At 38.2% G+C, this 18241-nt stretch overlaps 1 protein-coding gene across 8 annotated transcripts in view; it reads left to right on the top strand.

Moving 5' to 3' along the window:
• Window positions 1-18017, top strand: part of CC2D2A (coiled-coil and C2 domain containing 2A) — a 147977-nt gene extending 129960 nt beyond the window's left edge. For 7 of the 8 annotated variants that reach the window (XM_058723054.1, XM_058723047.1, XM_058723049.1 and 4 more), the window contains 6 exons: window positions 1668-1781; window positions 3226-3360; window positions 12681-12803; window positions 14389-14447; window positions 16144-16321; window positions 17681-18017. In XM_058723054.1, coding sequence (XP_058579037.1) covers window positions 1668-1781; window positions 3226-3360; window positions 12681-12803; window positions 14389-14447; window positions 16144-16321; window positions 17681-17869 — 798 coding nt within the window. In that variant the 3' untranslated portion in view covers window positions 17870-18017. The remainder of the gene's footprint in view (window positions 1-1667; window positions 1782-3225; window positions 3361-12680; window positions 12804-14388; window positions 14448-16143; window positions 16322-17680) is intronic. The other variant, XM_058723055.1, reaches the window with a different exon arrangement.
• The last annotated feature ends 224 nt before the right edge of the window (window positions 18018-18241 follow it).

Here is an 18241-nt window from a genome sequence, read left to right as displayed (position 1 = left end):
TGCCCAAGTTCAGAAATTAAGAAAAACTTTTGTTATTTGTACAAATAATAATAAAAAGTACTTCAGATATCTTAATACTGATTTAGCCTCCCAGTATTACCTCAGCAATATCCCAGCTTTATTCATTGAGAGAAAAAAAATCAAAACGACACTCTATATTACATTTGGAAATTACATACTCCACAACTGATGGGCTTTTTATGGCAAACCGTGTCATTATTGATTCAGTATGTATTTCCTGGTCACACACCACATATCACACACTGTACTGAACTGTGGCTATGAGCAAAATAAACATGGCCTCTGCCCTCCTGGAATTTACACTCCATGTATGTTACATTACATCCAAATGGCTCCTAGGTAGTAGGACACGAACACATACCTTATCACAGGTATTCTGCTTCTGGATCTCATGTGGTGCTGTGTTTGCATAAAATTAAACTATGTTATACAACTCCTGTTAAGGATAGCTCTAAACCAAAGAAATTTAAGCACATCTTATTATTTTTGTTGAAATTTAAGTACACTTTAAATTTTTGCTCCCCAGTCTATTTTGGCAACATAATGTTGACAATATTAGAGGTAACATTTCCGTAACCTCAAGACATCTAAAGAAAATACGCAAAGGACAGAATAATTCGTGTGCTGTAGAGCCAGACTGGCTTTACCGCTTCCTAAGTATTACCTCGCCTGTGTTTCCATTTCCTCATCTACAAAACTGGAAGATGAGTACTTCCCTCAAGGGTTTATTCTAGGATGGAATGAGGTAATGCATGCAATATGCTTAAAATAATTTGGGGGCAGGGAAAGGGGAGATATGGGTAAGCAGAGCACAAATGATTCTTAGGGCAGTGAAAATTCTGGGGTACTCTAATGATGGGTACATGTCATTACACATTTGTCAAAACCCATAGAATGTACCACACCAAGAGTGAACCCTACTGTAAGCTGTGGACTTTGGGCAATTAATTATGACATGTCACTGTAGGTTCCTCCATTATTAACACTCAGACCACTCTGTAGGTAGATGTTGATAGTGTGTGGAAACAGAGGTAGATGGAACATTTCTTCTTCCCGACTTTGCCGTGAACCTAAAACTGCTCTAAAAATAGTATTTAAAAACATATTCAACACACAGGGAGCTATTATCTATAAATTCAAAATGAAGAGTAAAACTTTGAAATTTGTCTCCCCTACTCATAGTGTTGATTCTAGGAATCCATGGAATCGATGTCAGAGAAAATACCATGTCCGATAGAAGTGTTCTGTTTTTCTTTAATTTTTTTTTTAATGTGTATTCATTTTTGAGAGAGACAGAGCATGAGCAGGGGAGGGGCAGAGAGAGAGGGAGACACAGAACCCGAAGCACGCTCCAGGCTCCGAGCTGTCAGCACAGAGCCGGACGCGGGGCTCGAACTCACAAACCGCAAGATCATGACCTGAGCTGAAGTTGGACGCTCAACCGACTGAGCCACCCAGTCGCCACTGTGTTTTTCTTTTTTAATGATTTAAAACATAGTATCAAAATCTGGAAACAGATTTTTAAAATAGGTCTATTTATACTTTAAGGCACTAATTTTAACAGTGACTTTTGAAAAATCCTGTATGTCCAATCCAGAATGAAGCAGTCAATCTACACAGTGTAATTTTTCTTTTCTTCCTGTCAGCAATTTCTTGATCTCCTGGCAGGAGACGAAGAAGAGCATGCGGTTTTACTATGTAATTATTTTCTCTCCCTGGGTAAAAAGGCCTGGCTGGTGATGGGCAGTGCTATTCCTGAGGTAAGACCACACAGGCTGGCTCCTACAGAGGAGTGTAGTTGTCTAACATGGCTGTTATGTTCCAGAAAATGAACAGTACTAATTTGCCTAGCGATCCTTCGAGTTGCAAGGCAAGTGGCCCAGAGATTCCATTATGGCAGAGAGAACCAGTGATTAGACATGAAATCGTTTTTTCAGTGGCACTTGGACTCTGATCGGTGCTTCAGATCAGGGGCTTTTTTTCGGCAAATCTGAACCGCTGACCACTCAAAGGCCCCACCTGACTCTGTCCTTGTAGTATGAGCCGACACCTGCCCATGTTGCTAAGAATTGATTCCCTTAGTGATCTAGTGTTAGATCACTAGTGGCAAGGTGAGAGATCTCCCTTCTCATGCCCACTGCTTCCTCAGGCACCTGCTACTAAGCAGCAGGTACAGCAGAACAGAGCAGACAACCTCAGCAGCAAAGAAAAGAATGTTAGCAGCTATCTTCTGATATCATTATTGTTCATTTTATTAGACTGGAGACAGCAAGCGATTAAAATTTGTTTCCCCAGCCCACAGCAAATATGCCTCAATTTGGGGTGCGTTTGGGGTAGTTGGGGGTACGAGTTTAGAAAATTCACGTGAATTGAAGCAGTGTATCCAAAGAGTGTATCGAAAAGAGGCCACAGGGCTCTAGGACTCCTCGGGAATTAAGTAGCGCGAGTTGCCACTAGGCAGGTAGGATCACATCCGAAAAATGGACGCATTCTCCACCGTCATCTTCCAGAGAGCCTGGTAAAAGGAAGAGAACACTAGGCTAGGAAGTCACAAGACCCGAGTTCCAGGCTCTGCCTATTCCTCATGAGCTGTGTGGCTCTAAGTGAGTCAGTTCACAACTCTGAGCTTTTAAGGAAACTAGGATATAATTTTTACCTGCCTTCCCCAGAAGGCTGTTGTGAGCAGTAAAGCAAATGAATACAGGAGCAGTAAATGAATAAATGTTCGCTATGAGAATTAAAAAAAAAAAAAAAAATCCAGTAAGACTCAAGTATTCTGAGTAAAAACTTAAAGTACTTCTTCAGACTCAACCCCCAAACCCACCCACCCCCTAGGTGTGTTCACTGTTAACAGTTTGGTATGTTTTTCAAAACATCTTCTATGCATTTACATAATTATAAAAGTGTATCAAGTACTAGTTAATGTAGTACTCAGGCATAATCGTTCGCCTTCTCAATACTTAATCAGTTATCCCTGTTTGGTCTATTACAAGGCAGTAGCAGATACGTGCATTTTGCAAAAAGGAACATTTGATTTCATTTCTTAAATCCAGTGCAACCTAGAACTTCAAACTAGTTTCCACCATTAGCCATTAATTTTAGAAATTAGGGGTCCAACTAAAATAACGAATTGTGTGTGCAAACTAATCTTGACTTCAATTGCATAATTAGTTGGAAGTTGTTTTAATGACTGTTTTCCTTCAGGGTCCAACTGCCTATGTTCTAACTCGGGAGCAAAGTCACTATTTAATATGGAATCCCTGCAGTGGACATTTTTATGGACAATTCGATACATTCTGTCCCTTAAAAAGTGTGGGCTGTTTAATAGGTCCCGATAATGTAAGTATTACCATTGGATGGCTTTTTAATTGACCTGATTTACTATTTTATGTATCAAAAAATGTATATAATCATATACATATACCAGTTAAATGTAGTATCAAGCACAGTGGCAACAGTAATAACTTTTAGTTGAATTAGTCGCCTGATCAGCTGAGAAGAATGAGGGTAAGGAAAATATATAGAACTTAGATGCAGAGGACCTGAGTTTGTGTCCTGGCTCTGTCCTCAGTGTGTTTTGAGAGCTAAGTGAGGCAAATCTACCACCTGGGAAAACTGGGTCCCTCCCTTCCATCCTTCTTCCTTTTTCTTCCCCCGCCCCTCTCCTCCTTCCCTTCCCCTTTTAAAGACAGACTCCCAGGACCACCAGGTGATTCTGGTTACACCCAGTTTTGGAGGCACACTTAATTATGAAGGGTACTGTAGAAGACTGGTTAAAAACAGGAGTTACGAGGTCCGAGTACCGGAGTTTAAACTTCAGTGTCATCACTTACTAGCTGTGTGAGCTTGGGAAAGTTTCTTATGTCATACAGCCTCAGCTCCTTCACTGGAGGTAACAATGGTAGCAATTATGTTGTAGAGTGTTGTAAGCTGCAGACGAGATGATCAATGCAAAGCAGCTAACAAACAGGGACAACTCTTTACTAGCTGCTGTCATTCTTTTTATCATCATTCTCTACCTTAGTGGTCTCTGAACTTTAGGCATCTGTCAGAAAAATCATTTGAGCATGCATCCCCAATGTGTATTTTGTACTGAAGTACCATTAACATAGTGTTATATTAGCTTCCGGTGTACAATACGATGATTCAATAATTTTATAGATTACTCAGTACTCACCTTAAGAAATGTGCTCTTGATCGCCTTTATCTATTTCACCCATTCCCCCAACCCACCTCCCTCCAGCAATCACCAGTTAGTTCTCTGTGTTTAAGAGTCTGGGTTTTTTTTGTTTTGTTTTGGTTTGGTTTGTTTGTCTGACTTATCTTAAATTCCACATATGCTTAAAGTCGTATGTTATTTTTCTCTGTTTGACTTATCTCACTTAGCATTATACCCTCTAGGTCCATCCAAATTATCACAAATGACAAGATCTCATTCTTTTCTATGGCTCAGTAATATTCCATTGTATATATATGTACCATATCTTCTTTATCCATTCAGTCTATCAGTGGACACTTGGGTTCTTTCCTTATCTTGGCTATTGTAAATAGCGCTACAATAAATAAAAGAGGTGAATATATCTTTTCAAATTGTTTTCGTTTTCTTTGGGGAAATACCCAGTACCGGAATTACTAGATAATACGGTAATTCCTTTTCCTCCACATCCTTGTCAACACTTGTTCTGTTTTTTTGATTTAGTCATTCTGACAGGGGTAAGGTGATATCCGTTTTGTTTTTTTTTTTAATGTTCAAATAGCGTATCATGAAACACAAATGTACTATATTTATAGAAGATATTTTTTACTTTAGAAACATTTTTATTATTTCAAGTATTTAATTAGTTAACATACAGTGTGATATTAGTTTCTTGTGTACAATATAGTGATTCAACACTTCCATACATCACCTTGTGTTCATCACAAGTGCACTCCTTAATGCCTATCACCTATTGCACCCATCCCCCACCTACCTACCCTCTGGTAATCATCAGTTTGTTCTCTACAATTAAGAATTTGTCTCTCGATCTCTTATTTTTTTTTTCCCTTTGCTTGTTTTGTTTCTTAAACTCCACATGAGTGAAACCATGTGGTATTTGTCTTTCTCTGACCATATATACTCTCTAGCTCCACTCATGTCATAGCAAATGGCAAGGTTTATGGCTGAGTAATATTCTATTGTACATAAATACTTCTTTATCCATTCATCTATCGATGGACACTTGGGCTGCTTCCATAATTTGGCTATTGTAAATAATGCTATAATAAACTTAGGGGTACATATATCTTTTTGAATTAGTGTTTTCATATTCTTTGGGTTAATACCCTGTAGTGGAATTACTGGATATGGCGATTCTTTTTAATTTCTTGAGAAGTCTCCATACAGTCATACAGTGGTTGCACCACTTTGCCTTCCCACCAAGAGTGCACAAGGATTCCTTTTGCTCCACATCTTTGTCAACGCTTGTTTCTTAGATTTTTGATTTGAGTCATTCTGACAGGTGTGAGGTGCTATCTCATCGTGGTTTTGATTTGCATTTCCCTGATGACTAGTGATACTGGAAGTCCTTCCAAATGTTTGTTGGCCATCTGTAGATCTTCTTTGGAAAAATGTTCATGTCTTCTGTCCATTTTTTAATTGGATTACTTGGGGTTTTGTTTTGTTCTCTGGTGCTGAGTCATATAAGTTCTTTCTTTATGTATTTTGGATACTTACCCTTTATCGGATATGTCATTTGCAAATATCTTCTCTCATTCTATAGGTTGTCCTTTAGTTTTGTTGTTTCCTATGCTGCACAGGTTTTGTTTTTTGTTTTTGTTTTTGTTTTTTTTTATGTAGTCTCAGTATTTTATTTTTGCCTTTGTTTCCCTTCTCTCGGGAGACTTATCTAGAAAAATGTGGCTACAGCCAATTTCAGAGAAATTACTACTGGTTCTCTCTTGTAGGATTCTTGTGGTTTCAGGTCTCATATTAGACCTCTAACCTATTTTGAGTTTTTTTTCTGTGTGTGTGGTGTAAGAAAGTGGGCCAGTTCATTCTTTGCATGTCTTCCCAACACCATTTGTTTTTCCCCTTGCATATTCTTGCCTCCTTTTAGAAGATTGACTATATAAGCATGGGTTTATTTCTGGGCTCTCTATTCTGTTCTATTGATCTATGTGTCCATTTTTGTGCCAATACCATACTGCTTTACTACAACTTTGTAGTATTTCTTGATATCTGGGATTGTGATACCTCCAGTTTTGTTCTTCTTTTTCAAGATTGCTTTGTCTATTCGGGGTCTTTTGTGGTCCCATACAAATTTGGGATTTGTTCTAGTTCTATGAAAAATGCTTTTTGGTATTTTGATAGGGATTGCATTAAATCTGTAGATTGCTTTGGCCAGTATGAACATTTTAACAATATTTGTTCCTCCCTCTATGACCAGGGAATATTTTTCCATTTGTTTGTGTCAATTTCTTTTGTCAATGTTTAATAGTTTTCAGAGTACAGGTCTTTCACCTCCTTAGTGAAGTTTATTCCTACATATTTTATTATTTTTAGTACAATTGTAAATAGGATTATTTTCTTAATTTCTTTCTGCTATTTCATTATTAGTGTATAGAACTGTAACAGATTTCTTTATATTAATTTTCTATCCTGCAACTTTACTGAATTCATTTATCAGTTCTAGGAGTTTTTTGGTAGAATCTTTAGGGTTTTCTTTATATAGCATTATGTCATCTGCAAATAGTGGAAGTTTTATTTCTTCCTTACCAATTTGGATGCCTTTTCTTTTTGTCTGATCGCTATGGCTAGGACTTCCAGTACTATGTTGAATAAAAGTGGTGAAAGTGAACATCTTTTCCTTGTTCCTGATGTTAGAAGAAAAGCTCTCAGTTTTTTCACCATTGAGTATCATGTGGGTTTTGGGTTTTTCATATATGGCCTTTATTATGTTGAGGCATGTGCCGTCTAAATCTTTGTTGAGAATTTTTATCATGAATGGATGTTGTACTTTGCCAAATGCTTTTTTTTTCATCTGTTGAGATGATCATATGGTTTTTATCCTTTTTCTTGTTAATGTGATGTATTATGTTGATTAATTTGTGAATATTGAGCCACCCTTGCATCCTTAGAATAAATCCCACCTGATCATGGTGAATGACTTTCTAAATATATTTTTTATTTGGTTTGAGGATATTTTGCTGAGGATTTTTTGCATCTATGTTCATCAGAGATACTGGCCTGTAGTTTTCTCTTTTTGTGGTGTCTTTGTCTGATTTTGGTATCAGGTTAATGCTGGCCTTGTAGAATGAATTTGGAAGCTTTCTTTCCTCTTCTATTTTTTGGAATAGTTTGAAAAGAGTAGGTATTAACTCTTCTTTAAATGTTTGGTAGAATTCACCTGTGAAGCCATCTGGTCCTAAACTTTTGTTAGTTTTTTGACTACTAATTCAATTTCATTGCTAGCAATTGGTACGTTCAAATTTTATATTTCTTCCTGACTTAGTTTTAAGTTACATATTTCTAGGAATTTTTCCATTTCTTCTCCATTTCTTCTAAGTTGTCCAGTTTGTTGGTATATAATTTTTCATAATATTCTCTTAAAATAATTTCTATGGTCAGTTGTTCTTTCTCTTCCTTCATTTCTGATTTTGAGTCTTTTTTTTTTTTTTTTTTTTTTTTCCCTTGATGGGTCTGGCTAAAGGTTTATCAATTGTTTACCTTTTCAAAGAACCACCTCCTGGTTTCTTTTTTCTTTTTTTTTTTTTTTTATCTTTTTCATTTATTTCTGCTCTGATCTTTATTATTTCCTTTCTACTGGCTTTGGACTTTTTTGTTCTTCTCTTTCTAGCTTCTTTAGAAGCTAGCATAAAAATAACATACCATGGGGAAGCATGCTCAAATGATTTTTTCTGACAGATGCGTGAAGACTGAAAGGAAGGGATGGAAAAACATTTACCATACAAATGGAAATTAAAAGAAAGCTGGGGTAGTAGTATTTATATTGGACAAAATAGACTTTAAAGACTATAACAAGAGACAAAGAATGCTATATAATAATAAAGGGAATGGTCTAAGAAGAGGATATAACAGTTGTAAATATCTATGCAACCAAGATAGGAGCACCTTAATACATAAAGCAACTATTAACAGACATAAGGGGAAAAAAATTGACAGTAATACAATAATGGTAGGGGACTTTAACACCCCACTTATATCAATGGACAGATTATCCAAGCAGAAAATCAGCAAGGAAACAGTGGCTTTGAATGACACGTTAAACCAAGTGGACCTAACATATATACAGAGCATTCCATCCAAAAACAACAGGATACACATTCTTTTTAGGTACACATGGAACTTTCTCCAGGATAGATGTGTTAGGCCACAAAACAAGTCTTAATGAATTCAAAAAGACTGAGATCATATGATACATCTTTTCTGACCACAGTGGTTATGCAATTAGAAATCAATCACAAGAAAAAAAATCTGGAAAAAACACAAATACATAGAGGTTAAATAAAATGTTACTAAACAAAGAATGGTTGAACCATGACATCAAAGAAGAAATTAAAGGGGCACCTGGGTGGCTCAGTTGGTTAAGTGTCCGACTTCAGCTCAGGTCATGATCTCGCAGTTTGTGAGTTCAAGCCCCATGATGGGCTCTGAGCCCATCATGTCAGCTGTGCTGACAGCTCAATGCCTGGAACCTGCTTCAGAATCTGATTCCCTCTCTCTTTGCCCCTCCCCCACTCATGCTCTGTCTCAAAAAATAAATACACACTAAAAATATTTTTTTAAAGGAAATTAAAAAATACATGGAGACATATGAAAATGACAAACAAAATCTTTGGGATGCAGTAAGAGCTATTCTAAGAGGCAAGTTTATAGCAATACAGGCCTACCTCAAGAAACAAGAAGTTCCATTACATTCACAGTACTATGTTTTTTACAAATTGAGGGTTTGTGGCAACTCTCTGCCAGGCAAGTCAGTCAGTGCCATTTTCCAACAACATTTGCTCACTTTGTGTCTCTGTATCATGTTTTGGTAATTCTTGAAATATTTCAAACTTTTTCATTATTATTATATTTGTTATGATGATCTGTGATCGATGATTATAATTTGCTGAAAGCCCAGATGATGGTTAGCATTTTTTAGCAATATTTTTAATTAAGATATATACATTGTTTCTTTAGGCATGATGCTATTGCACACTTAATAGACTACAGTGTAGTGTAAACATAACATTCATATGCACTGGGAAACGAAAATACTCATTTGACTTGCTTTATTGTGACATTTACTTTATCACAGTGGTCTGGAGCCAAACCCACAGTATCTCAGAGGTGTGCTTGTACCATTGAGCCTCTTTCCTTTGCTTCCAAAATGATTCAATTACTAATTATATCCCCTGCTTCTACATTCTCAGTACATTCAGACTTTAACCCTTTTAATAATCTAGCTCCTCTTCCCCTGACTCTGAGCAGCACCATTGTTTTGCTAATGGATAAATAAATCCAATGGTTTATTCTCATTCCTCATTCTCCTCTCCTTTTCTATGGCACATGACATGACTAATACCCTTTTCATGAAAAGAATACTTCCCCCTCCTTGGTTTACAGATAAAAGACTGTTTGGTTTTCATTTTCTCTGCAAGTTTCTTAGTTTTCTTTCACTAGCTCTTCTTACCCCTTAAAAGTAGATGTTCCTGAAGATTCTATATTTAGATTTCTTACAGTACCATACCTATCATTATTAATTGTAGCTCTATCTAGGTTACCCTGGCAGAGAAGTTATAATCCTGTCACTAGCCCCAAAATCTTTGGATCCTGAATTTTCAACTGACTTCCAGACTCCTAACTGCTTTATCAAAATCTCAAACTTGGCACACCCAAAACTCCAATCTTTTCCCCCTTGTCTCCAAAACCAGTTCCTCCTCCTGGCTTCCCGTTTCTATGGATGTCAATTACCCAGATTCACACTTCAGAATGGTCCTTGATTTTCTCATTCCCTTACTTCCTCCTATTTCAATCCTATTAACAGATACCAAGTCATATAAGTTCTACCTGTTCTGTTTCCCAGGCCATGCTGTTATTGCTTCACCCTGCATTACTATAAATAAATAATCTCTCCAATTCAATCCATTATTTGGTACACTAATATCTGATTAAGTTTCTGAACATTCAGCTTCATCATTCTATGGCTTAAAAAGTACTTATCGGAAGTACCTCACTACATACAGATTTAAGAATAAAATTTTCTCCTTGTATTTCAAAGTCCTATATAATCTGACTTCAACTTTTCCAACACTATTTCCCACTACTCTTCTGCACATTCCCTACTCAACAGCCAAACTGTAATTCTTAAAGACCCTGCCTTCTTAAAACAATTTCTTGGATTTCAAGTATCAAAGCCTCCTACATCACAGACTGCCACTTCTATCCTTTCCTGTTTTTTTTTTTTTTTAATTTCTCCAAATTTGAAAGAGCAGAAGCTCAAAGCAAGTTCGTCAAACATCTTTGCTATCTATACCTTCTCCCTAGGAACATATATATGCTAATGATCTCTAAATGTATCTCTAGCTCACCTAGCTCCCAGAACTTCAGACTGAAATATCCAACTGTCTCTTCAACATCTTCATACAGATGTCAGATATCTCAAACTTGATGTGCCCAAACTTGAACTCCAATTTCCTTCTGACCTCAATAAATAGCAATTCCTTTAGTGCAGTTACTTAGGCCAAAATCCTTGGAGTCACCTTTGGTTCCTCTTTCTCCCACAACCAATTCATTAGCAAATCCTATTGGCTTCATAGTATATCCAGAGTCTGACCATAGCTCACCAATTTCACTGCTTCTATTTTGGTCCACACTACTGTAGCTCTTACCTGGATTATTTGAAATAGCTTCCTAGTGGGAAACTTCACTACTTGCCCTTATCCCCTTCAGTATAGTCTCAAAGCAACAGAGAATATTAGTGTTAGAATGGAAGGCAGACTACGTCACCCCCTCTGCTTAAAATACTCCAGGGGCTTCCTTGCTCACTCTCAAAGCAAATACCTAACCCTTTAAACTAATCCACAAGGCTTGACTTGACTGGCATCCCATCCCACCAGCCTCCGTCCTCCACAGATCTCCTCTTACTTGCTCTAACTTGCTCACTCTTCCAAAGCTGCCATCTTCCTTGCTGTTCCTCAACACATCAAGCAGGTTTTGCATCTGCTATTTCCTCTGCATAGATGACCTTCCCCCTTACTGGGTATCATCAGAATATTGTCCCTCAATTCTTGCATTTCTGATCACATGTCATCTTTCCAGGGAGAATTTCCCTGCCCACCCTGAAACTCCACATCTCTTCCCGTGTCGTTTTCTCCACAGCCCTTGCACGGTTAGCTGTTGCCACAGTAAAAATAGTAAAAGCCCATCCCCAAACTAAATGGCTTCAGACAGCTATTCTCATGAATCTGTGGGTCAGCTGGGACAGCTGTGCTTCGTGTGTGTTTATTCTGGGACTCGGCAGTGACAATGACGGAAGCACAAGAAGGCAAGCAGGAACACACGGAACCCCTTAAGCTTAGATTCAGAAGTTACACAAGGGCACTTCTGTCCCATTCTGCTGGCCAAAAGTCAAGGAGCAGGAACATCTCAACAACCCTTTCAGTGGGAGGAGATGCAGACGAAGTAACATGGCAAAGAGTGTGAGTATAGGACGGGATGAAGAACTGAGCTCAATGCAACAAGCTGCTACATCATGCAACATCATCTGACAATCCCATATGTTTACTTATTCGTTCACACTATGTTCTCACTAGCTACTGCAAAAGGGTAGAAACTCCGATTCATTCACTACTTTGTTCCGAGTGACTGAAACTGAGCCTACACATGTAAGATACTTGATAAATATGTTGAATGGACAAATTTACCACTCATGCAGTCATGCAATATGCCTACTATATACCAGAAGCTATGCTATATGCTAAAGATAGTGAATAAAGCACATGGCAACTGTCCTTAAGACAAGGTAATATCTAGTGAGGAGGCAGGTGTAGGCAATTATTAACAATGATACACACTAATAATAAAAAATTAGCAATTATTGAGCACCTATGTAACAGGCATTGTTCTAAGAGGTATAGATAAATTAATTTAATCTCAACAATTTTATGAGGTGGGTACTATTACCCAGTTTTATAAAGGAGGAAAGACAGGTACACAGAACTTAAGTAAATCATCCAAGGTCGCACAGTTAGTAAATGTTGGGGCCAGAATTCAAATACAAATGGCCTGGTTCAGAACCAATATGCTGCATGCCTCAACAAGACAGGTGCTAGTCAGAGATGCTGTGGAAGCAAAGAGGTACACACCTAACTCAATTAGGAAGCTAGAAAAGCCAGCCTCTCCCAAAAAGTTTAAATTTTCTTATCAGGAACTATCTTATTTTATCAACCTACAATCAACGTAAGGCGCACCTCAAGTTCAGATATAAAAAAATGTGAAAAAATGGCCAATGACAATTTTATGTCTGATTATAAAATGCACGCTGGTTTTACAAATCAAAATGTGCAAAAAATGTGTGTGTTCTCTTGCTGTCAGCTTCCTCTCTACACATGCGCACACACTCACACACGTATGTATTTCTGCTGCCATATATGCTAAGTTAGTCTTGTCTTTTTAGATTTGGTTTAATATTCAACGACATGACTCTCCACTACGGATAAATTTTGATGTCACCAAGCCCAAGCTATGGAAGTCTTTCTTTTCAAGAAGTCTTCTATATCCTGGCCTTTCCAGTGTTCAGGTATAATTCTTCTATTAACAATGTAGACTAAGAAAAGTGGGGGGGTTTTAAATCATTATACTGGGTAGCCAGGTATTTTTTGACGTTTAGTTCTATTTCTAGATATGCAGTTAAAAATAATGTTTCTCAAACTTATTTGAGCCCACTCACAATAAGAAATTACCACCATTATCATGAACCAGTATATACAAATGTGAAAAAACAAATTTTGATATAATGAGCCCCAGGCCATTAAAGTACCACAAAATATATTCTACTTAATTTTTTAAATGCTGGACTCAATTCACTAAATTAATCATCAGATTTCATGACTGCTATTAAAACATGAAGTCATACCACAGGGCATGAGCCACTAGAGGCTCGTAAAGTTAATTTAGAGGGTCCTGGCTGTAGTAAGATTGTTACGTAGTAAGCATGAAAATTGTTTACTAATACTTTTGTTAGCTACATGTTTATATGTGTGTGTGTATACTGCGTGTGCAGTATAAAATCTTTTTACTGTGATCCAGACCTTTCCAAAAAGTTTAAAAAACGGTGCTCTAGAGAAATTCTTCCATGTGTACAAGGTGACATATACAAGACTGTTTTCATAGAAAGATTCTAGCCTAAAAACTGGAGTTAGATGAGATAAAATACATATAGTACCATAATGGAATCTTTTTTTTTTTTTTAATTTTTTAACGTTTACTTATTTTTGAGACAGAGAGAGACAGAGCATGAACGGGGGAGGGGCAGAGAGAGAGGGAGACACAGAGCCGGAAGCAGGCTCCAGGCTCCGAGCCATCAGCCCAGAACCTGACGCGGGGCTCGAACTCACGGAACGTGAGATCGTGACCTGAGCTGAAGTCGGACGCTTAACTGACTGAGCCACCCAGGCGCCCCCATAATGGAATCTTTTATAGTAGTTACACGAATGAATCAATGTCAATAAATCTTATTAGCACTCTAAAAATATGTGTTATTATCTCTAAAGGTAATGTTAAGGGAGGAAAGGCAAGCTGCATATTCACAGTATAAAACTATTGCATAAATAGACTTGTCCAATCACTATGTTGTACATCTAAAACTCATGAACATTGTGTGTCAACTATACTTTAAAAAAAAAAAAAAAACTATTACATAAAGTTTAGAAAATACCCAAACTAAAACAACACATTGTTTGGGGATACATAGATCTGTGATAAAATCATAAATACATTTTATTAACTTGCCTGTTTCTACCAGGTGTGATGTAAACACCAGGAGAGCAGGGATTTTTATTCATGGCTATATACCCATCACTTGAAAAAAATGCCTGGCTCACAGTAGTTGTATGTTGAACCAAAGTGCTAAAAAACAAATTCAGGTCCTCTGAATTTCTCTCTGTGATGAGAAAGGAGATGAAAGTGAGAAAGAACCAAACCTCCATAATTTATTTGTGTTATTGTAATTCAGGTGGGTCATGGGTACATTGGCATCCATTATACTATATCTGAAAGTCTGAGATTTCGTAACTTTTTTAAAAAGATTTAGAAAAGGATGTATAGCTATTCAAATTCAAGTTAAGTGTTTTTCTGGAATTTCTGAACTATTTCCTCTTTTATAGCCAGAAGAACTAATTTACCAGCGCACAGACAAAGCGGCCGCAGCTGAGCTACAAGACAGGTCATACAATACCCATAAATCCACATGCAATCAGTCACTAGGAGTGTAATCCCAAATTAAACAATTCTCAGCCTGGATCCATAATCTGAGCAGTTAAACTTTAGTTCATGTTTATAGACAGATACCAAATACAGATGTGATCTCTAAATGCCACAGCCCAAAGGGCGGATGGAACAAACAGAAGTGAGCTCCAGCAATGACAGGTAGTTTTCCAAAACTTTACCTCAGATTAGAGTTCAGCATCATGTTGTTATGGTTCCTGTTCAGACATGTCATAATCCTCAACTTAAAATATGCCTCTTTTGTCCAATAGTGGCTTACTGAACTGCAGCTAGTTTATAAACCGAACACATGGGGAAGGCTGGTCTCTATGAGATTTAAGTATGTTAAGTCCCCATAATCCTCATAACCCTGTAAAACAAAACGTACTCTTCCAGTTTTGCAAATGTGGAAACTGAGGTTCAGAGAGGTCAGCATACTTGTTAAGTGTTAGTGGGGGCTTCTGTGCCCAGCCAGGTCTTTCTGATTTCAAAGCCTGTGTGCTCTTTCTACTGTATCAAGCTGTGTAAAGAGCAGCATGTCAAACACACAAGAATAACTGTGACCCTTTTCAAGTTATTACGACTAGAAGACACCAATTTATTCTCAATTTCAAATCTATATAAAGCCTTACTGGAGACCCCCACCTAGAGCAACTAACTCCCCCCAAAAGTCTTTTTTGTTTCTTCTGATGGTTTCAGGATACTGTATTAATTAGACCCACATCATTTATTCTTCCAATACTGATGAAGTGTGTGGCAATTCACCCATACTCTCTTGCTCGGGCCATCTTGAAACCCAGAATGAAAATATGTATAATGTGCCAAACAAAAAGTGGATCCTACAGCTACTGAGCAGTGGGGAGCTGGCTGATTCCCTAAATCTGTGTTTGGTTAGGGATACACAGGAGGCTTTAGAATTGACAGGGTTTTGACTCAAACCCCAGCTCCCTTGCCATTGTCAAGTCACTTATCCTACTTCAAACTGTCCCCAGGTAAGTAAAATTCACCCATAGAGTCACTGTTAGGATTAATGTTTATTAACTTTTGAGAGAGAGACAGAGCATGAGTGGGACAGGGGCAGAGAGAGAGGGAGACACAGAATCCCAAGGAGGTACCAGGCTCCAGCTGTCAGCACAGAGCCCGACGTGGGTTTCGAACTCACGGACTGTGAAATCACAACCTGAACCGAAGTCAGATGCTTAACCAAGCCACCAAGGTGCCCCCAAGTCACTGTTAGGATTAAATAAAAATTAAAAAAAAAAAAAAAGCATTTTGCACAGTACCTGGTTAAAAAAAAAAAAAAAGGCTCAATAAATGGTAGCTATTTTCCTTTATTCTGTGTTTGAAACTTAATTTTTGGTATCCTGCTTTATAGCTAATATGACAGGTACTGGATCCATAGGATATAAAGCTTAGTGAGGATGGCTTTTCTGAAAACAGTTTCGAGGCAATCTAGGAAAACAATACTCATCAACAGAAATCACAGCACAGGGTAAAGAATCAACATGCGGCATTAACAGCCCTACAGAGTTAAGGCTTTCAACATAAATGTGCCTAGTGAATGACCCTGTCACCTGAATCCCCACCGTATACAAGCTGTACCTTTGCTGACAGAATCCAATCAGCAAAAGATGGAGCTTCTTTTTTATAAACAGGATTGAAAAAATACTCAAAGAGAAAATCATGGACTGGCGGCCACGGCATCTGACCAGGTGGAACAGGTACTGCACCTCCGCGCTACGACACTTCCTGCCTCTGTTAGAGAGAAGCCGAGGAGAGGACGTGGAAGACGACCACAGAGGAGAGCTGCTCAAGCAGCTGGGAGACTACCGGGTAAGTGCAATGGCTCTAAACTGAGCCTGTGGACTGCATTTCAAATTGGAAATTGCTTGGTAATGGATTTTTGGAATCAAAATGCTGACTCTGCTCTCCAAAGCACATAGATGTAGCAGCATAGGCTAAAGGATGTAATTAAAAGTTCACAACTTAGTAATTAAGCTATTATTAAACAGCAAAATGCCTCTAGACACTGAAAATGCTAAGAGAGTAATGCAATGAAAAATACCTTAAATAAAATGCATTCAAAAGTCTTGAATACAATTAAAATACCTGGCTAAATCCTATTAGGCTCAACTGTGCATAAAAGTGAAACCAACCAGGGGCGCCTGGGTGGCTCAGTCGATTAAATGTCCGACTTCGGCTCAGGTCATGATCTCACGGTCCATGAGTTCAAGCCCCGCATCGGGCTCTGTGCTGACAGCTCAGAGCCTGCAGCCTGCTTCAGATTCTGTGTCTCCCTCTCTGCCCCTCCCCCACTTGTGCTCTGTCTCTCTCAAAATTAAATTTAAAAAAATTTTAAAAAAAGGAAAATTCTCATTATACGTGTGCCTTCCTGCCTGTCAGTAGTGCTGTGTTCACATCCTACAGCCAGATAATAAAACCTAGAAAGCAGTCTCAAACTAAGACAGTAAGCCTTGTTGGCTGAACAGCGTGACGTCAAGTTGGACATTTAATTCTATTCACGGACTACAACTAGGTTTTCAGCGAGGCTGTCTTCAAGGAACAAAACACGTAATTCAGTCTTGGGCAATGAAAAGAATTCATTGGCTTATTTAAGTCACAGTATCAGAGTGCACCAGTCTTCTTGAAGTCTTTCCACCCTGCCCTCCACCGCACAGCAGTGTTGGGCTCGCTGTTTTCATGGTATCCAATAGCGGAACAGCTCCAGGGCAGGACTCACGTCTGCACACACACTGTGCAGAGCAGGCGAGAGCATCTGTGTGCCATTATTCCTATCCAGTTTCCTGAGACTCACTTTGACAGATCAGTCGGCGTGGCCACAGGGAAAGAGTGTTGATTAGCTGAATCCAGGTCCCTGGAAATACATGGGTTACCACACAAACTCGGGGCTATCAGGCAGAGGGAAAGGAAGTGGAGGGTGGCTGGGTGCTAACAGCTGTCTTATACACCAATATACTAGCAACTAAACAAAAGAGCCATCTGGCCCCTCTCCATTTTCTGTATTGCTAATATATAGTTGAATAGAACAGCAGAACTAAACAAGTGACTTTGAGATGCAGAAGAAGACAAGAGAATTAAGAATTGCGTATGTTTACATGAAGAAAAAATACAATGAAATCTTCAAGCTTCACTAATGACTACAAATCTTGGTTGTGTTTTTTTTTCCTTCAGTTCTCTGGATTTCCACTTCACATGCCCTATTCTGAACTGAAGCCTTTAATTGAAGCAGTATATAGCACTGGAGTACATAATATTGATGTTCCTAATGTTGAATTTGCTTTAGCTGTATATATCCACCCATACCCCAAAAACGTTTTGTCTGTTTGGATCTATGTTGCCTCTCTCATACGCAACAGGTAACTTTTTTCATCGTATACTTTTTATATCATGTAGAAACTATTTCATAGCACAATAATCTTAAGTGATACTCATCACATCAGAAGGAAGAAATTATTTGTAAATAATGAAATAAAATGATCGTTTTCAAAATAAGTGTTTTTATTTAGTAGTCTGTCTTGCCTTCTGCCACCCTGACCCTCAATTCAATTCAGGCTACCCACAGTTCCCCTCACACTAATAGGCTTCCTACCTATGCCACTGTGCTTACCTTCCACTTGGAAAGCCCTTCCTCTTTGCCTGTCCAGCAGAATACCATTACACTTTTAAGATCCAGCAAAACAACACAACTTTTCTGGGGGAAAGAGGAACAACTTTGCAATACGGGGTTTTTAT

The sequence above is a fragment of the Neofelis nebulosa genome, chromosome 3 (assembly GCF_028018385.1).
Source record: "Neofelis nebulosa isolate mNeoNeb1 chromosome 3, mNeoNeb1.pri, whole genome shotgun sequence".
NCBI classification, from domain to species: Eukaryota; Metazoa; Chordata; class Mammalia; order Carnivora; family Felidae; genus Neofelis; species Neofelis nebulosa.
Note: the sequence above shows the minus strand (reverse complement) of the source record. Positions and strands in the feature narration are given on the sequence as shown.